This window comes from Lactuca saligna, chromosome 3 (genome assembly GCF_052625555.1).
Source record: "Lactuca saligna cultivar CGN05327 chromosome 3, ASM5262555v1, whole genome shotgun sequence".
NCBI lineage: Eukaryota > Viridiplantae > Streptophyta > Magnoliopsida > Asterales > Asteraceae > Lactuca > Lactuca saligna.
In genome coordinates this window covers 167044949-167067093 of record NC_136419.1, presented here as the reverse complement: position 1 = coordinate 167067093, position 22145 = coordinate 167044949, and the positions used below count along the sequence as shown (strand labels likewise).

The 22145-nt window shown below is 37.8% G+C and overlaps 1 protein-coding gene across 1 annotated transcript; it reads left to right on the top strand.

Moving 5' to 3' along the window:
• The first annotated feature begins 4390 nt into the window (after nt 1-4390).
• Nucleotides 4391-11943, top strand: LOC145036130 (uncharacterized). Its single transcript, XM_078984607.1, has 6 exons — nt 4391-4562; nt 4650-4816; nt 4901-5290; nt 5384-5474; nt 5541-5781; nt 9933-11943. Exons 1-6 carry the CDS (start codon nt 4391-4393, stop codon nt 11941-11943), a joined length of 3072 nt encoding a protein of 1023 aa, XP_078840733.1.
• Nucleotides 11944-22145: the final 10202 nt, after the last annotated feature.

The window sequence follows — 22145 nt, the reverse complement described above, 5'->3', positions numbered from 1 at the left end:
GCAGGCTTGAACGATACTCGCTCCGGAAACTTGATTTGTTGATTGGGTTGGTGTTTTGCAGTTTCGTAGCATGTGGCCCTTTTTCCCACAGTTAGAGCATGAAAGTTCACGACATGGACCAGGGTTATGGTGGAAGTTACACTTGTCGCATCGGGGAAGGGTACCAGCATACCTACTGGTAGGTGCTTGAGCTGTAGAAGCGCCAGCAGAAACAGTAACGGGGGTAGTAGCAGCGTGTATTGCCACAATTTGCTGCTTCTTGGAGGATTCTTGCGAACTCTGACCCTTCCGTTTGCCCCATGATTTCTTCTTATATTCACTGCTCCCTTTAGCCGATTCAGGACCGGTGGTCACTTCTTCGATATCGTCACCATGGTCAATCATAGTTTGCGCTAGGCATTTGGCGCTGTCATAGGTGTCTGGCTTCGTAGCCAAAACATTTCCTTTAGTTGGTTGGGTCATCCCCCAGATGAATCTCTCAATCTTTTTGCTTTCCAGGGTAACCGTTCCCGGACAGAGAATCGTTAAGTCATCAAATCTGGAAGTGTAAGCGACGATATCGGAAACCTTCATCTTTACGTTCCAGAGTTAATGCTCCAGCTTCTGCATTTCGCCCCTTGGGTAGTACTCTGTAAGCAGAAGCTCCTTCATGCTCTCCCAACCCATAACATTGGTTACAGGCAGGGTTAAGGATTTGATCCGGCCGTTCCACCAAGTCAGGGCTTTAGCGGTGAAAGTGCAAGCGGCGAACTTCACCTTATCAGATTCTGAATAAGCACATATTTCGAAAATAGATTCGATCCTCTCGAACCATCGAGTTAGGGCAATGACACCTCCAGTGCCATTGAAGGGTGTGGGTTTCGCGTTCTAAAGTCTTTGTAGGAACACTTCTTCCGGTGTCCTGGACTACCTTCCTAGTGTTAGGGCTGAGTACCACCTCCTAGCCCGCCCGAACCACCGGGGTTTATTTGTGACATGGCAGCAGCCACAGCAGCACTAACAGCTGCTTGGAACATGGCAGGGTCAAATGGAGAGGGAGGTGGTGGTGGATGAGGATTGTAAGTCCTCTAAATAGATATAAAATGATCAGTAAAGAGAGGATGGTAAGTCCTCTAAATAGAATCAAGAGATATGAAACAAGATATATCTCATTATGACAGATATACTGTTCTACTAAGCGGTAAAACAGGAAGGAGTTATCAAAGCAGGTAAACTATCGCTAAGGAAAGAATGAGTAGCAACACTCGGAATGAATTTCTACAACCTATTCGGTTTTGGCTAAGATACTCCTATAGTATTTTAAGGTTTAGTGCGACGATGACCCATTGTTTGGATATTAGGTAAGTCTTAGGCATGTTGCACATCACAGTCACTCGCAAGCACTTGTTGGTCGTGTCTCGAATGAATATAGCTGATCAGGTTATATTGACCCTAGACACGACTACATAACTACTCAGGTTTAACCGCAGTACACAACACCCAATTACTTAGGTTTTGTTCTACTCGAGGTTACGGTTTCTGGCGTTTAGGTATTCTTGTATACTTTTGAAAAATACTTGTATTTTAAAGTATACTTTTAGTTCAGAGCACTTCGGCCCATTAGTGTTTATAGTCTTATACCATCTAAGGTTCGGTATACTTAGTTCACTATAAACCTGGCTCTGATACCAATCTGTCACACCCCGAAACCGATGGCGGAAACGTTCCGGGGCGGAGGACGTCATGTAAAGTATCACAACCAATGTACATAGTAAGCATAGTAAACATAACCATTACATTACGTAGGAATATTTACATTTGATTGAAAACAAAGTAATACATGTTTTATCTATACATTAGTATAACAAAAGTAAAGACGAGACTGCTAATGTGCTCCGTCTTCTCCAAAATATTGCGGGATACCTGTCTAACATTGACCTGAGAAGACAAGCAGTTTTAAAAATATCAGCATAAAGCTGGTGAGTTCATAAGAGGTTTGTTTCTGTAAAAGAACAAGTTTCCTTTGGTTTTCTGAAAAAGTTGTTATCCAAGAAAATCCCATATTTTCTTATAATAAAAGTTTAGTTATCCATTTTCTACACAATCTGGTTAAGAACAGTTAAGTTATCCTAGGAAAAACACTTATTTTCCTTAAAAGTTTGTGGTTGGTTATCGATTCAGAATGCAGTGTACAAGTATCTACCATACGTGTAGCTTTAAGATAAGTATCCTGAAAGCCTGGTTATCCTTGAAAAGTACGTTAGTTTTAACACGTATATAAAACTAATAAGTAGGTAGTAAAAGTTTTGATAATCTAAGTTGCGAGTTCCATAACCATACAATAAACTGGATAAGGCTTCTAACGAGACCAGTATCGTTTTATGACTTTTGTCACCTGTGGTCCAATCGGTCCGACTGTAGCTAGCAGCCAGGTGCGGGGTAGTTAATCCCGTATAGATCTATACACTCAAGTCACTTTCTCCCTCCATGATATTCTGGTTACGGGGGTAGTCCTACACTCTCGTATCCAGGGGAGTGTTACCAAGGACATGTTTCCAATCTTAAGATTAATGAAATTGGTCCTTCACTCTCGTATCAGTGGGAGTGTTACCAAGGATGTTAGAAAATCCTGTTGATTAGTCCTTCACTCTCGTATCCAGGGGAGTGTTACCAAGGACGTTAGAAAAATCCTGTTTATTAGTCCTTCACTCGCGTATCTAGGGGAGTGTTACCAAGGACGTTAGAAAAATCCTGTTTATTAGTCCTTCACTCTCGTATCCAGGTGAGTGTTACCAAGGATGTATCAAAAGTTATGAAGTTAATGCTTTTAATAGTAATTATGTGGAAAAAAAATTGTGAAATATAAAATATAGCATTTTATAATGAGTTTCACAAATAGTTTGAAAACTAACTCTGAAAGTTAAACGGTTGGTTATTACGGTTTCCAGTGTTAAAAGCATACGGAATATGAAACATTTCAAATGAAATAATAAGTTTGAGTATAAGATTTCCTTGTACTTTTGCTTGTATTCCCCCCCCCCCCCCTGAAAACATTGAAAAACACGGAAAAAGGTGTAGGGGTATGAACTCACCAGTCGAGAAATATGTCGGTTAGGATGCTAAGTGTCAGATTAGGGCTTTAACACACGTGAGGTTCCTATGTAATATGAAGAGATACATAATTGTATCTAATTAGTCTTTGGACCACTAATTAATTAACATAATACACTCTAAGATGCGGAAACACTTTATTTCAACTTTTAGGAGTGATCCGGGTTGCATCTAAGGAGGTGTAAAGCCTAGATATGGAGTTTGCTCTTCAAGAGTAAAATCCTAAGGGAAATTATGGCCCATAGATGATATCCCCATGAGTTTACGGCTATAAACTCATGGGTGTGTGTTCTTGGATGTTTAAAGGTCTTACAATGCACAAGGGAGTGTTCTAGGGTTGAATCAATGGCTTAGGAAGTGATTGGGACATGAAATGACCTTGGAAAAGGGGTTTCCGGTTCTTGAAGGACACTTGGGGAGTTTACTACCGTAAAAACATGAGTTTATGGCCGTAAACTTATGCGTGGTGCATTCTTCATGTGTTTTGGTGGTTGTAGGTTAAGCATGCAATGTTCTAGACCCAAATATAAGCCATGCAAGGTGTTAAGGGTACTTAAACACCCTTTGGAGGTGTTTACGGTTTTAGGAGACCTTCCCTAACCGTAAACGCAAGTGTGGCTCATTTGTACATGTTTTGGTGCATCGCATGAAGGAATACAAAGTCCTAGGCACTCATGCAAGCTTTTGGAGGTGTTTAAGGGGCAATTTAACACCTTAAAAGGTGTTTATGGTCTATGAAGGAGTGTTTACAGTCCAAGAATGTTCTTGGGCCATAAACTCATGTTTAATAACCAAATGACAGGATTTTGGTGATCTAATCTTGTACATGCAAGTCCTTAAGTCAAAGCTAAGCACTAGAAGGGATTTGGAAGGGTTTTCTTAAGAGAAGTTTGCAAGGGTTTGGGTTCCATCCGATAATGATTCAGTGGATTATGGCTTGTGTTTCTTCTCCGTGGTTCATGATTAATTTTAATTGTGAAGATCATGGGTATTTTGAAGGAAAGGGGGTCTTAGGCAGGGAGATCCTCTTTCTCCTTACCTATTTACTATAGTTATGGAGGTGTTTAATATGATCCTTGGTAAGCATATTGGAGAAAGCCAGAATTTTAAATATCATAATAAGTGTATGGCTCTTAAAATTTTGCATTTATGCTTCGCTGATGATTTGCTTGTCTTTTCTTATGGTAATGGGAATTCAGATAGAGTTATAAGGAATGCCCTTGATGAGTTCAAAATAGTTTTAGGGCTGAATGTGAGTATGGAAAAAAGCTAAATTTGTTTTAGTTGTGTTAAGCCTAATATGAGAAGGATTATCTTGGGTATTCTTCTTTTTGATGTGGGGAGATTTCCTTTTAAGTATTTGGGTTTTCCTATGTGTGTTACAAAGCTTTTTGATAGAGATTGTAAAAAGTTGATTGAAAAGATTAAGATGAGAATTTTCAATTGGAAATGCAAGACTTTATCGTTTGCCGGTAGGTTGTAGCTCATTAATTCTGCTTTGACATCTATTCATGTGTATTGGGCTTCGATTTTTAAAATTCCCATTGCTACTATTAAAGAGATTGAAAAGTTGTGTAGAAGCTTCTTGTGGGCGAATGGTGAGATAGTTAAAGGGAAAGCTAAATTCAAATGGAATGATATTTGTAAACCTAAAGTTTATGGTGGATTAGCGGTTAAGAATTTAAGAAAATGGAATGATGCTTTGTTAGCTAAACATGTGTGGAATGTAGTTAATAACAAAAAATATTTGTGGGTTCAATGGGTGAAATCAAATTATATGAGAAGCATGAATTTTTGGGATATTTTGCAGAAAAAGAGCATGAGCTGGACTTGGAAGAGATTCTTGGAAATTAGGAAAATTGTTAGACCCCATATTATTGCCTGTGTGGGAAATAGGAGGAATACTTCTTTATGGCATGATTGGTGGCACCCATTAGGCATATTATGTTATTTTATTTCGAGAAGAGATTGGGTTAGCTATGGGTTTAATGACTCATCTTTGGTTAGTGATGTTCTTGTTTATGATACCTATTTTTGGTCGGTTGAATGGGTTGATAAATTTCCTGGTCTGAAGGGGGCTCCCATGTTTTGTATTGAGCCAAATTTGAGGGATGTTGCTGGTTGGAGAGATAGGGATGGTAATTGCAAACAATTTTCATGCAAACAGGTGTGGTGTGATATTAATAACTTTGGATGCAAGGTTCCTTGGCATGATATTGTTTGGTATGGTAATTGAATTCCTAGAAATTCGTTTATTTTATGGATGGCCATTTTGAATAGATTGAAAACTCAGGATCGAGTGAGAGGATGGGAAGTTTCTGGTAACCTTCTTTGCCCGTTTTGTGCTGTTATGCCTGATTCACATAATCATCTTTTCTTTAAATGTGAGTATACTCATCTAATTTGGAGGTATTTTTGTAATAAGATGTGTATTAATATTTTGGTGGAAGACTGGAATGACCTGATTCTGAAGTTATGCAATTTGTTTAAAAAGAATTCTGGTGAGAATTTGATAAATAAATGTGTGTTGGCTAGTTGTGTTGCTCATATTTGGAAGGATAGGAATTCTAGACTTTTTAGTAATAGGAGAATTGCGGCTAAAGGGGTGATTGCTTGTGTTGAAAATGAAATTCGGATAAAGTTGTTGGGATTGAGGAAAAAGGCTAAATTGGTCAATGATAAAGTTATAAGGTATGGGGTATTTTTGGAATGGAAAAAGTCTAAGATATGGAAGTCAGATTCTGGGTTGCTAAATTGTTGATTGGTGAGTTTCGTCTTTGGGGTTCGCAGCGGAGGCAGTCTAATGTGGGTAATCTTATTGCTGGAACTTGGTGGAGGTATTTTTGGAATAAGTGTTTATACAAAGGAATTGCGGAATTTGTTACTGGTTGGAGTGTTTACTCTCAAATCTTATGACTTGTACCTATAGGATTTTCTGTTTGGATATGATCTTAACTGAGATTATCCAAATAGAGAATCCTAGACCTGTGATTGATGCCATGTCTAGTATGAAACTTATTATAATTTTCTGGTGTTTTGGTGTTAGTTTGTTGTGCTTTGGCTTATGTATGTTGTGTAGAAAGTTGCTGCATTGGATGGAGTTGGACCTTAGTTGCAAGAAGATGGAGGTTTCCTGTTGCAGATTAAGTGGAGGATGGAGGAGTGGAATTGGGACAGAAGATTCGGGAATGATTATTTCATGGGATTTTTTTATCTTTGAAATTTTGAGTTGTTTAATTGTGTTATCTTTTATTGGTTATATTTTGTGTATAGTGGTATGAGGTTTGTGGGTTTAGTGGGATTTTCCTTAAAGATTAGCCAATGGACTGAGGTTTTTTTTTTAATGGCCTTACCCCTTTCTTCGGTTTTTATAATTTTTGGGGTTTTTAGTGGTGCAAGGGGGTGAAGTTACCTTTTTTTCCCTCTTTCAATAAGTCTTTGGGCTAGCCTTAAGGATTTTAGGGTTTATTGGGCTTTTGGGTGGTTATTTTTAGTTATTAGAAAGTAGCTTGGTAGTCGATTATGGATACGTTGGTTAGTTTTGTATTTTGTTTCAATTTTTTGTTTTCGCTTTGCGTTGTATTCTTTTATTCTTTTTAATAAAGTTTGCTGAGCTTTGGCTCTTTCAAAAAACAAGTCATAGCTAAGCACTAGAAGAGATTTGGAAGGGTTTTGGGGCTTCAAAACCCCTTTATAGGAGTTTACGATTTTGGGAGATGTTCCCCAACCGTAAACACAAGTTTTTGAGAGTTTTGGATGGCTTAAACACAGATTTGCATGCTTAACAAGTTAAACAAGCTAGGATAGATCACTTACGATCTTGGAGCTTGAAGGGGCGTTTTTGGATCAAAACTCGAGTTGTAAAGAGAGAGTAGAGAGAGAAAGTTATGAGGATGTGGGAAAAAGCTTAAATGAAGGTCACTCATCCTTTATATAAGGCTTGAGTTTGTGGCCCGGTGGAAATCTACCCGATACCAACGTTAAACGGGGTTTATGGTCGTACCCGATTAAATTGTCATAACCCGACTTAGTTGTAACTAAAAATCTTTCAAATGAATATTGAGGGTGTTTTCACGTGTTACTAATGTGTTTGGACACTCATGAAGTCATAATAAAAGTCTCAATTTAATTAACGTAATCCAAAGTTAACGGAAAATTGGAATACAAACGGGTTTTATTAACGGGAACGGGTTACAGTGACGGAATAAATTTCAGGTTGTCACATTATCCCCCGTTAGAGGGAATTTCATCACGAAATTTAGAATTAAGATACAAATCATGGATTTGGAAAGAGATGAGGATATTTCTGTTTCATCGAGTCTTCACGCTCCTAAGTGAATTCGGGTCCCCGCTTGGCATTTCAGCGAACCTTCACTATCGGGACACGACTTTGTTTCGTACGCTTGATCTCTCGATCCATGATTTTGATTGGTTCTTCCACAAAGTTCAGGTTTTCGTTGATCTCGATCTCATCAAGAGGGATCATGAGGGTTTCATCGGATAGGAACTTTTTAAGATTAGAGACGTGGAAGACAGGATGTATGTTGCTAAGTTCTTGAGGTAGTCGAAGGTTATAGGCTATGGGACCGATCCTAGCGAGGATCTCAAAAGGTCCTATGTACCCCAGGTTAAATTTTCCGCACTTTCCAAAGCGTATCATGCCTTTCCATTTTGTTCATATATACTATGTATCACACTTGTACAAATTACTTTTGAAACAAATGTAAACTTTTACATATGTAATATAATGGTTGTTTACTTTGCTTACTATGTGCATTGGTTTGATACTCAACGTGGAGTCCGCCTCGGAAATGTTTCCGCCTTTGGGTTTCGGGGTGTGACAGATTGGTATCAGAGCCCTTGTTTATAGTGAATAAAGTATATCAAACCTTACATGGTATAAAACTATAAACAGTAAGGGGCCTAAGTGCTCTGAACTAAAAGTATCCTTCAAAATATAAGTATTTTCAAAAGTATACAAGTATACCTGACCGTCGAGATCCGAAACTACAAGTAGAACAAAACATAAGTAAATGGGTGTTGTATGATGTGGTTAAACCTGGGCAGTTATGTAGTTGTGTCTAGGATCAATATAGCCTCACCAACTATATTCATTCGAGACACGGCCAACATGTGCTTGGGAGTGACTGTGGTATGCGGAATGCCTAAACTCATATTCTTGGGGAGTAAACTCCTCTAAATGTGTTAAACTGCCACTTTAACACACCTAAAGCATTGGGATAAATTCTAGAATTGTTTACAAACAAGTATTGGACCTTAAAACATATCATCAGAGTTCACGGCCATGAGGGTGTTCATGGGCCGTAAACTCCTAAAAGCATGCCAAAAGTCCCCCAAAAATTGATACAAGGCTTAAAAAAATCATTAGAATCATGTGTGATTAATTTAGGACCAAAACTTTAACAATTGGATGTCAGGGGGAGTTTACAGCCGTAAACTCCAATAAATGGTCCTTATGTGTGTTATAATCCATTCCAAAGCCAAAACCCCAAGTCTAGCAATTATTCCCGAGTGTCATGAAGCCATTGTGCACCCAAAATCAACCTCCATGAATTCACGGCCGTGAAATCATATGGATGAGGTGTTTAGGGTAGTAAACTCCTTAAGGAGTTTACTCTTGAAGAGTAAACTCCATTCCCTAGTCATACAAGTCCTTAAATGCCACCCGGGTCCTTTCAAACACTCGAAATGGGGTGTTTCCGCAACTAGGAGTGTATGTCCCTAACAAATACATCAATCAAATTCTAATTAGATACAAATGTATATCATTTAATAATATCCATAGGAAGCTTGTGCATTCGTGAACCCAGAACTGACGTTTAGGATCCAAACTGATGCGTTTCTCAACCGGTGAGTTCATACCCCTACCCTTTTTCAGTGGTTTTTAAATGTTTTCAGGGGGGGGGGGGGGATACAAGCAAAAGTACAAGGATATCTTCTACTTAAATTCATTATTTCATCTTAAATGCTTTCATAATTCGCATACTTTTAAGAATTGAAACCCCACTAACAAACTGTTTTAACTTGCAGAGTTGTTTGTTCAAACGATTTCAATTCTTATTATTATATACAGTAATGCTTCACAATTGATTGTTCACACTTATATTGATAGAAAACATAACACATATGTAATGTCTTTAATAAAACACCCTAGGCTCGAGTGTAAAGGACAGACACCATTAGAAAACATAAAACATTTGTAATGTCCTTAATAAAACACCTAGGCTCGAGTGTAAAGGACATGATCCATTAAAACTTCGATAGTCATAGATACAACTTTCATAGGCACGAGAAGTAAAGCGAAATCTTAAAGATTGGAGACACGTCCTCTGTAACACTTCCTTGGCACGAGAGAGTGGAGGACTACCCCTGTAACCAGAGTCTCCGAATAGAGGAGAGCGTGACTTGAGTGTATAGATCTATACGAGACTGACAATCTCGCACCTGGCTGCTAGCTACAGCCGAACCGAAAAGTTCAAGGGTGACGAAAGTCATAAAAAGGATACTGGCCACGACCCGAGTCATATCTAGTCTGAAGTAAGGTTAAGGAATCGCAATCAAGATTATTAACACTTTACACTTATTTATTAGTTTTATGTACGTAATAAAACTAATGTGCATTTAAGGATAATCAGAATCGATAACAGTTCGCGCATACAGAATCGGTAACAGTTCACACACACAGACACACATTCAGGAAAACATGGGGTTTTCCTGGCGATAACATTGAACATAATCGAAATCGGTAACAGTTCGCACATACAGAATCATTAACAGTTCACAAATAAAACCTAAAGATTATGATATTCAAAAATTGTTAGTAAGAATCAATCTGCTTTCATTCCTGGAAGATCGATCTTGGATAATATTCTTCTTGCGCAGGAATTGATGGTGGGATATAATAACAAGAGGGGAGTTCCAAAGTGCACCTTAAAAATTGATATTCAAAAAGCATATGATACAGTGGATTGGGAGTTTCTGAATAGAAGTCTTAAAGGGTTTGGATTTCATCCGATTATGATTCAGTGGATTATGGCTTGTGTGTCTTCCCCATGGTTTATGATCAATTTTAATGGTGAAGACCATGGGTATTTTGAAGGAAAGAGGGGTCTTAGGCAGGGTGATCCTCTGTCACTTTACTTATTTACTATAGTGATGGAAGTATTCAATAAGATTCTTGGTAAGAAAATAGAAGACAGCCATAATTTTAAATACCATAATAAGTGTGAGGTGCTTAGCATTTCTCATTTATGCTTTGCTGATGATCTTCTGGTATTTTCTTATGGTAATGGGAATTCGGCTAGAATCATAAGGGAAGCTCTTGATGATTTCAAAAATGTTTCTGGGCTGAAGGTTAGCATGGAAAAGAGCCAGATCTATTTCAGTTGTGTTAAACCGAATATGAGGAGAATTATTTTGGGAATTCTTCCTTTTGATGTTGGGAAATTTCCTTTTAAATACTTGGGTGTTCCTATGTGTGTTACTAAACTTTTTGAAAGAGATTGCAAGAAGTTGTTAGAAAAGATTAGAATGAGAATTTTCAACTGGAAATGCAAAACTTTATCGTTTGCTGGAAGATTGCAGCTCATTAATTCTGTGTTGACTTCTATTCATGTGTATTGGGCTTCAATTTTTAAAATTCCCATTGCAACTATAAAAGAGATTGAAAAGATGTGTAGAAGCTTCTTATGGGCTAATGGTGAAAAAGTTAATGGGAAAGCTAAAGTTAAATGGGATGATGTTTGTAAACCTAAAGATTATGGAGGATTGGGGATTAAGAATTTAAGGAAATGGAATGATGCTTTACTTGCAAAACATGTGTGGAATGTTGTTAATAATAAAAATTCTTTATGGGTGCAATGGGTGAAAGCTTGTTACATTGGAAAGAGGAATTTTTGGGATATAATGCAAAAGAAAAGCATGAGCTGGACCTGGAAGAGATTTTTGGAAATTAGGAAAATTGTTAGACCTCATATTGTTGCTTGTGTGGGAAATGGGAGGAACACCTCTTTATGGCATGATTGGTGGCATCCTTTAGGTATTTTAAGCACTATCATTCCAAGAAGAGAATGGTTTAGTAATGGATTTAATGACTTTTCTTTGGTTAGTGATGTGCTTGAATATGATAATTATTGTTGGCCTGTAAATTGGGTTGATAAATTTTCAGGTCTAAAGGATGCTCCTATGTTTTGTATTGATCCTAATATGAGAGATGTTGCTGGTTGGAGAGATAAGGAGGGTAATTGCAAGCAATTTTCGTGTAATCAAGTGTGGAGAGATATTAATAATTTTGGGAATAAGGTGCCATGGAAGGAAATCGTTTGGTATGGTAAGGGCATTCCTAGAAATTCTTTCATTTTATGGATGGCTATCTTGAATAGATTGAAAACTCAGGATCGTGTTAGAGTTTGGGAAACTTCAGGAAGTCTCCTCTGTCCTTTTTGTAATCTTATTCCTGATTCACATGATCATCTCTTCTTTATTTGTGAATTCTCACAAAGTATTTGGAGACATTTTTGTGATAAGATGAGAATTAATTTGGTGATGGGAGGCTGGAATGAGCTGATTCTGAAGTGCTGCAAGCTGTTTTACAAGGATTCTGGTGAGAATTTAATTAATAAATGTATTCTTGCGAGTTGTGTGGCTCATATTTGGAAGGAAAGGAATGCTAGGATTTTTAATAAGAGGAGATTAACAGCTGAAGGAGTGATAACCTGTATTGAGAACGAAATAAGATTAAAGCTGTTAGGATTAAGGAATAATAAAAACTTGATTAATGAAAGAATCTATAAGGATTCGGGCATTTATGGAAAGGACAAAAATAAGAGATGATGTTCAGGTTCAGAATTGTGAAGTTGATGGTCGAAGTGATTTTTAATTGGGGTTGGCAGCGGAGAAATTATATTGAGTATGTTCTTAGTAGCGGTTTTAGATGGGGGCAATTTTGGAATAATTGGTTTTACAAAGGAATTGACGGAAATTGTCAATGGTTGGGGAGTTATCTCTCTAATCATTTGACTTGTACCAATGGGATTTTCAATTTGGATATGATCTTTTATGTGATTATTCAAATTGAGAATCCTAGACATGTGATTGATGCCATGTCAAGTCTGAAACTTTTTTTGAATTTCTGGAGTGTTGGTGTTAGTTTTTGGATCGTTGGGTTTTGTATTATTTGCAGGAATTTAGTGCATTGGATGAAGATGGATCATAGTGAAAAGAAGGAAGAGAGTTTTATGCAGAAAATCAAGAGGAGGATGAAGAATTGGAAAAGGGATAGAAGAAGAGGGATTGTTCAGCTCTTGGAGATTAATTCGGATCGCATTGTTAAATTGTATAGTAGTTTTAAATATGTTTGGGTTTTATTCGGATCGCAAGAATAATACCCTCTTGGTATGGTAGTTGTTGTTATACGAGAACTCAATTAAGGGTAAATGAGTGTCCCACGACTTTCCGAAATCGATGACACATGCTCTCAACATGTCTTCAAAGGTCTGGATAGTTCTCTCACTCTGTCCGTCTGTTTGAGGATGATAAGTTGTACTCATATCCAACCTAGTTCCAAGAGCTTTCTGAAGGGACTGCCAAAACCTTGAGGTAAACCTGCTATCTCGATCGGAGATAATGGACACAGGCCCACCGTGCAGTCGAACTATCTCTTGGATGTAAATTCGCATAAGTCTTTCCATCTTGAATGATTCTTTAATCGGAAGGAAGTGGGCGGATTTTGTCAATCGGTCGATAATTACCCAAATGATATCGTACCCACTCAGAGATTTGGGTAACTTGGTGATGAAATCCATGGTAATCATCTCCCATTTCCATTCAGATATCTCGAGCTGTTGAAGCAGACTCGAGGGCTTCTGATACTCGACTTTTACTTTGGCGCAAGTCAGACACTTGCCCACGAAGGTAGCGATTTCGGCTTTCATGTTTGGCCACCAGTATAGCTTCTTGAGATTCAAGTACATCTTATCTGAACCTGGGTGCACAGAGTATATGGTCCTGTGAGCTTCGTTCATGACAATTTCCCTGAAACCTCCGAACTTTGGGGTCCAGATTCGATCCATGAAACAGTAGACTCCATCACTTCTGATCTCAAGTTTCTTATCCATTCCTCTCAAGGTTTCGTTCGACACGTTTTCTAGTTTTAGGGCTTCCAACTGGGCTTCTCGGATCTGTGCGGATAAGTGGGAATGGATGGTCAATGTCAGTGTCTTCACCATGCGGCTTGAACTCTCCTTTCGGCTAAGGTCCTCTGCTACCACATTGGCCTTGTCGGGATGGTAGCAGATTTCATACTCGTAGTCACTGAGCAGCTCTACCCATCGTCGTTACCTCATGTTTAAGTCATTCTGATTGAAGATGTGTTGAAGGCTTTTATGGTCAGTGGAAATCGTGTATTTGGTTCCGTAGAGATAATGTCTCCAAATCTTCAGTACGAAGACCACTGCTCCTAAATCTAAGTCGTGAGTTATGTAATTAACTTCGTGTGCCTTCAACTATCTCGAGGCATAAGCGATAGCTTTTCCTCTATGCATAAGCACACAGCCTAAGCCGTGATTGGATGCATCGCAAAAGGCAACGAAATCCTCTATCCCTTCGGGCAGGGAGAGGAGGTGCGCTGCACAAGGCTCGTTTCTATGTTTGGAATGTTGTATCTTGTTTTCACTCCAGCAAAAGGGCATACCTTTCTGTGTCAGAGTGGTTAGAGGTTTGGCGATTCTGGAAAAATTCTGAATGAATCTACGATAGTAGCCGGCGAGACCCAAAAATTGACGGATTTCTGTGGGTGTCTTCGGTGCCGACCAATTCTCTATCGACTTGATTTTGGACGGGTCCATTTGTATACCCTCCTCGCTTACCACATGACCAAGGAAAGTTACCTTCCGAATCCAGAATTCGCATTTGGAGAATTTCGCGTACAGCTTCTCCGACCTAAGAGTTTCCAACACTAACCTCATGTGTTGTTTGTGATCTTCTTCTCTTCAGGAATAGACAAGTATGTCGTCAATGAACACGATGACAAACTTTTCCAGAAAGGGGCGACACACCCGGTTCATCAGGTCCATGAACACAGGCGGTGCATTGGTTAGACCGAAAGGCATCACTACGAACTCGTAGTGACCATATCGAGTCCTGAATGCTGTCTTGGAAACATCATTCTCGTGAACTGGAAGTTGATGGTACCCTCATCTAAGGTCTATCTTCAAGAAGTAACTGGCTCCCTGAGGTTGATCGAAAAGTTCGTCTATTTGAGGAAGAGGATATCGGTGTTTGACGATCAACTTATTCAACTCGCGGTAGTCTATACACATCTGAAAGGATCCATCTTTCTTCTTCACAAATCATATCAGGGCTCCCCAGGGTGAGGAACTCGGTCTGATGAACCCTTTATCAAGCAGCTCATAAAGTTGCCTGGATAACTACTGCATTTCTGTTGGAGCTAAGCGATACAGAGACTTGGCTACATGATTAGCTCCGGGAATTAGGTCGATGCGAAACTCGACATGGCGTTCGAGAGGAATTCCCAGGAACTCTTCGGGAAAGACATTAGGAAAGTTGCAGACTTCAGGGATACTCTCGAGGTCTTTAACTTCCTGTTTCTCGTTGATTACACGAGCTAGAATGCGTAACACTCCTTTCGCATGAGCTTTTGAGCTCTGATGCACGAAATGATGCGAAGATTGGAACTAAGTTTATCGCCGTAGATCATGAGAGTCTGACCAGAGGGGAGATTGAGACGGATGGCCTTTTCATAACAAACGATATCAGCATGATTGGGACTCAACCAATCCATGCCAATAATAACATCAAAGCTCTTTATGGAAACTGGCATTAGGTCAATGGGAAAAGAATGATCATTCAGGGTAAGGGAACAACCTATGAATATATCGTTAGCATTCTCTTTCTCACTGTTAGCCATCTCGACGGTAAATGTTTCGGTTAATGGTTGGGGATTATATTTAAGAAGATGTTTGAATGAATGGCTAACAAAACTTCGTTCAGCACCATAATCAAAAAGGATGAAAGCATAAGAGTTATCGAGAAGGAACGTACCCGAGACAACAGTGGGATCGGCGGCTGCCTCATCTCGTCCCATAGTTAGAACTCTCCCTGTTTTTCTAGTTGTTGCTGCCTTGGGGCAGTTTCTCTTGAAATGCCCAACTTCACCGCAACCATAGGAGGCTTGAACGATACCCGCTCCGAAAGCTTGATTTGTTGATTGGGTTGGTGTTTTGCAGTTTCGCGTCGTGTGGCCCTTTTTCCCAAAGTTGGATCATGATAGTTCACGACATAGACCAGGGTTATGGTGGAAGTTACACTTGTCGCATCGGGGAAGGGTACCAGCATACCTACTGGTAGGTGCTTGAGCTGTAGAAGCAGCGGTAGAAACAGTAATGGGGGTAGTAGCAGCGTGGACTGCCACAGTTTGCTACTTCTTGGAGGATCCTTGCGAACTCTGACCCTTCCATTTGCCCCAAGATTTCTTCTTATATTCATTGCTCCCTTTATCCGATTCAGGAGCGGTGGTCACTTCTTGGAGATCATCACCATGGTCAATCAAAGTTTGCGCTAGGCATTTGGCGCTGTCATAGGTGTCTGGCTTCGCAACCAAAACATTTCCTTTAGTTGGTTGGGTCAGCCCCCAGATGAATCTCTCAATCTTTATGCTTTCCGGGGTAACCATTCCCAAACAGAGAAGCGCTAAGTCATCAAATCCGGAAGTGTAAGCGGCGATATCGGAAACCTTCATCTTTACGTTCCAGAGTTCATGCTCCAGCTTCTGCATTTCGCCCCTTGGGTAGTACTCTGCAAGCAGAAGCTCCTTCATGATCTCCCAACCCATAGCATTGGTTACAAGCAGGGTTAAGGATTTGATCCGACCGTTCCACCAAGTCAGGGCTTTATCGGTGTAAGTGCAAGCGGCGAACTTCACCTTATCAGATTCTGAACAAGCACAGATTTTGAAAATAAATTCGATTCTCTCGAACCATCGAGTTAGGGCAATGACACCTCCAGTGCCATTAAAGGGTGTGGGTTTTGCATTCTAAAGTCTTTTTTGGAACACTCCTTCCGGTGTCCTGGACTACCTTTCTGGTGTTAGGGCTGGGTACCACCTCCTGGCCCACCCAAACCACCAGGGTTCATTTGTGACATGGCAGCAGCCACAACAGTAGTAACAGCTGCTTGGAATGTACAAGAGTAGAAAACTTTTACTCTTACATTTGACAAGTGTTTTAAACCTTCTTTGCGATATGTCACTCAAGTTACAATCTTAGAGTATAACTCTAACAATTGTTTTGGAACGAAGTATGACTTATCTTCTTGATTTAACCACTTCAACAATTCAAGTTTCTCTTCTTAGTCATAAGAATGCACTAAGATTTTCCTTAGAGAACTAATTGTGCTATGGTTTCTTAATCATTAAGATGATAACAAAACTGATACTAAAGTACTCTCCCATCTTTTCAGATTTGAGAAACTTCTATCCTTCTACCTAATTTGATTCTTCTTATTCGCTCTGTCATACATTGGAACCTTTTTCCAATGTCTCAGAATTACACTTAAGCTTGTAATTATAATCATATTTACTGAGCTTTAGTAAACTATGACGAATAGTTTTATCAATCTTTTGTGGTGGACTTAATCAGTGCACAATGATGTGCACTCGATCCCTTAGTCCTTTACTTGACTCACACATCCATGTGAGCAAGTAATTAGTCTTAATTTTTCAATACTTGAAGGTTCTTGTTCATCATACTATACAACTTGCATGATTCCAAGTTCTGGTCCAATTGAAACTTGGGTGATGAGAATCTTTCCTTATTTGGTAAATCTAGACATTACCACAAATGGAAGAATCAATTTCATATTTCCACTCTTGCTCTTAATGGAATCATATAAGCAACAATTTTTCCTCAAATGCCATTGTAAGGATATTTTAAAATAAATAAAATAAAAAATTTCCTTTTATTTTAAAACTTTGCGGAAAAACTTATCCTTACAATCCATATGAAATCTTGTTGTTATCTATTCCTAAGCAATATCTCATAACTCCTAAGAAGTAGCTTAAGAATCCGATCTTCAAACTACGCGATAGAAATCCATCTACTCGATCAGATTCAGCATATTCTTTCTTTAAGTTTCTTCACTTTTCTAAGACCCATTCACATCATGTATCAAGAATCTCAGAATAGAAACTTAACAGAGTTAGATAGTGGACTTTACCTGAAGTAGAGTCAAACTTATTGACTTTAACATCCTTAGGTAAATTTGGAAACTTCGCAACCAATGCCCCTTCCTTTGGCAATATAAACATATGGACCCTTTTGATAATGGTACATGAGACTATCACAGACTTAGCTTTTCTCTTTACCATTTGGTCAACCGAGTTGACTATGGCCGATCCCTTTCCACTGGGAAGAGAGAGCTTTACTAGATATCCAATGTCATCATTGTCAATGTCCATAAAGTTTTAGGAAGTTGATCTTAGCAAATAGATAAGATCATTAAGGGTCTTGTCATAGTCTATTTCATAGGTGTTCCAAAACAACTATGTCACTTAGAAAGTAGTTAAACCTACAACTTTCTCAAGACTTTGACACCCAACTCTCCCGGCTTGTCAATATGTGACAACATCTCCAAGATGTGGCCACACCTAGACCTTGCCTTGCCAATAGGGATTGAGTGACCTTAAACTTTTTCAAGAACTTGTGGGTTAGGGAGAATAATTGGAGGAGATGGAGGAAGTGAGGTTCCAAGATATTTAGGAAGATCATAGATGTCTGAACTTGACATCTTTTGGGAGATATTCAAGATAGTTGATTTAAAGTCCTTAATATAACACCCAATATGAAATATTAAGGCTAGGACCCAACAAACTATTTTATAACTTGGAAGAGGGATGCCGTAATCCAAGCTATAGAATATTTGAAGGTAGGTGAATGACGATTCACCAATTTCCACCATGAAAAACGAAATAATTAATTAGGTTTTAATTGGATTTGAAATTCCTAGATCTTTGAGATTCATTGAACTTTCAATGGCATGTTTCAATCTCGAGTGTGCCCTTCAGGTTTTGTGACTGGGATGCCGAGGATCACAAAACAAGGTGTGAAGTAACCATGCAAATTACTTGGTACCCTTAAGTGTTTACCCCTCAATCGATGTGCCGGTTAACCACACACGCTCCATCGATACTATGATAAGCATTAAGTTACCCTTTGCCTACCTTGATAAATACGAGTTAGTGTGTCGGTTAACCACACATGCTCCACTAACCGACTTAAACAAAGTGCAAAGTGTAATTTCATGGATTAGCACCTTATTCACATTTTCCTAAGTAACTAAGATTGGGTATTATTAAGAGTTTAGTTACTTAGTATTTATCATTAATACTTTTAATGAAGGGAGAATTATAGTCTTGTCAAACCCGTTCGGCTAACGACCCTCCACCAGTCAAGCAAGCGGTGGGTGAGAGTGGACACCCATTAAGTTGCCATTTTATAGGCAACAACCTTATACCCACCTTATGGACCGGCTTCGTGAATGAGGCGTACTAGCGGTAAGACTGACTTTACTCTTATATATATATATATATATATATATATATATATATATATATATATATATATATATATATATATATATATATATATATATATATATATATATATATATATATATATATATATATATTATTAACTTATAATATTATAAAGTATAAGGGTAGAATTTTAACTTTTAAAATTCTAAGGGCTAACTTGGAATTAAAGTGTTCATGGGGAAAACTTTACAAATTCCAAAACATAAGGGCATGTTTTGAAACTATTCAAAACTCTTGGATTTTCATAACTTATGAGTTCAATTAAAGTTTTAAAAACTTTAATGAAGTGACTCTTGAACATCCATAACTTGAGGACAAGTTATGGAGTCATAAAACAATTTAATGAGGAAAAAGACTCTTCATTTTGTAACCTATGGCAACTTTTATGAGTTTTAAGATTCATAAATGTGACTTATAAGTTACATAAACACATTTTATGAACTTCTTTTAGATTAATTTGGATTGAAAACATATTATCACATAATTTTCTATTAATCTAAATCAACTCATAAGATCAAAATAATAAAAAAAAACTTTTAGATTCCATAACTTATGGAGTTTAATGTTTGTTTAATGATGAAACTTTTCATCTTTCATAACTTATGAACAAGTTATGGAATTCTTTAAAACATTAACACCAATTTTTGTAACTCCATAAAAAACTTTGAATCAATTTTTTTAAACCTTTTGATATCCATTACTTATGGAGATTTCAAAAAACTCTTTAGATCAAACTTTTAAAACTAATAAAATAATCATATTATTTTATATTTTACTAAATTTGACCTAATTTAACTCATATAGAAAATGATTCAAAATTTACAAATAATTAGTTTTTCACAAAAACAAGTAATCATCTTAAAATTTGACAAACATTAATTTTTTTTCAATTTTTTTTCAACTTTGAAAATAAAATACTTGCATCAATATAACATAAAACAAACCGTGGCTCTGATACCACTGTTGGGTTTTGAGCATTCTAACACTCCTATGGTGTACATGCAACCCTATAAACCTTGGATCTATGTTTTCTCTATAATACATGCAAATAAGAACTTTCCAAGGCTTTAATCCTAACTAGCATATTATGAAGTTCTTATACTACAAAGTACTAGTTAGATGACATACCTTTTGATGTAGCTTGATGTCTTCAAGCTTTGAGAGTGTAGCCCCAATAATGTGGAAGCCTCAAGTGGAATCACAAATCACCAAAACACCTTGGAAGACTTTAGAGAATATGAACACTTGGTTCTCTTTAGTGAAATCGGCTAGCCCTTCTTAGTGTACCCACACTAGTGCCAATTTCACCAACCAAGGACATCTTTATATAGTGTGGAGGATTAGGGTTAAACCCTAATACCCATGACCTTTCATTTCCTAGGATCCATGGGTTAAACACTCCATGGACTATCCATGAAAGCTTAGCCCAACCTAAATGAACTTAGCCCATTCCATATATATAAGAGTCCATATTTAATTAGTTCCTTTTGATCACTTAATTAATTATAAATTAATTCTTGATCAATAGTAATTAAATAATATGATTACATAATAATATATTAGAACTTATAATATATTAATATTAATCATAAACATACTATTCTCAAAAGATTATCCATATAAATTATGCCGGAGAAGTGCAACCCAAATGGACCATGCTGGGTCGGGTCAAGTACATACCAAATATAGTTATGGACTTAGACATTAATCCAACAGCTCTACATGGCCAAATGCATAAATCCAATATAACACAGGAAAGTACACTGAATATTTAACACATAACATACAATTGTCCCTATATTGAACTCACTGTGAATTAATCGGGGGTTAAAATTGTAATTTGTGCAGCACTTCGTTATAATAAATAGCTTTCTTCGCTGAAAACCTGGAGCTTTATTGAAAACCAGGCCTTGCGAGGGTTGAGCTTCAAAACCAAAAAGATAAAATTTTCCAGGTCTTTGGGCACTTCGTGTGACAGCCCAAAAATTTCAGTCCAGTAAAGTCAATCAATTCAAACAAATGTCGGACTTGTTTCTGTTATCTTTTAGCTTTGTTAAGGGTCTGTTGGAGTGTTCTAAGCCTAATACTTATAAGGAATGAGTGTTAGGAACTATATGCTTGGCTTTACTATTCATCATTCAAGCCATAAACTCCATCTCAAGGAGTTTACAGCCGTAAACTCTTGCCAGCCATGAACTCATGCCCTTAAGTATCATATTCCTTCACTTTTCTTCAATTCTTACACTTTCATCTCAAGAACACTTGAATTCTCTCTTAAGTATCATCGAGTTCTTCATCCTAGATATTCAGAAACGTAAGAGATTCTTCCATCTTTGGGTTGTTATTTTTCTTAATCATGTATCATCCTTTGATTTCATCCATGAAAATCATCTTTTTGGGTAGATCATCAAGATCTTCATCTTTCACCAAGAACACTAAGAACACACACTTGCTCTTGGTGGCCGTGAACCCTTTGAAAGCTTCTAAATCGTGAGTATTTTTTCCATATATCATGGTCGTAAACTCCATTGGCCGTAAACACCCTAGACCGTAAACATCATGGCCGTAAATACCTAGGTGTGGCCGTAAACCCCCTTAATACAATCACATGTGATTGTAACACTTAGTTTCTAGTGTTTCCGAGTCCCTAAGGGTGTTTCCTTGCATATAGTTTCTTCTAAACACTAATTCATGCCATTATATGTCATTAGGACTCGTTTGTGTCTCGAGAATTCATTCGTGGAACTTCTCATCCTTACTCGCATATTCGATTGAATCAGCCACATAAGGTGAGTTCATACCCCTATAATGAATCTTTTAACTATTTTAAATGCTTTTAAGGAGGGGGGGATACAAGTTGAACACAATGATAATTGTGTAAATGTTTTGCTATAAACATCATTTTAATAGATTACTTATGTATTATAAGTGATCAAAACATTTCAAAAACTCTTTTTAAGTTATGTTACTTTATAGTTTATAAAACTCCATTTTTAAAGTATAATCATAAGTTAGTAGATAAATGATTCTTTTCTTAAAGTTAGAACAGATCAAGTAAACATACTAGTAAACTATAATAGGTATAGTTTAAGATTTGAAACATACCATAATGAGAAACAGGGAGGAACATACTATAATGAGAAACAGGGAGGAACATACTAAACACTATACAAAGAGAACATACAATACACTAGAACAGAGAGAACATGCTATACTAATACAAGAATACTATAACATTAACACGAGCCACTACTTCACGACTTAGCAATATACTTGTTAGGTTGCGTTTGTAACCAGAGTCTCCTGGAAGGAGAGCATGAGTTTGTGTATAGATCTATACATGATTGACACCCCACACCTTGTTGCTAGCTACATTGGGGCTTGCAAGTCTACGGGTGACAAATGTCACATCAGTTTCAGCGCC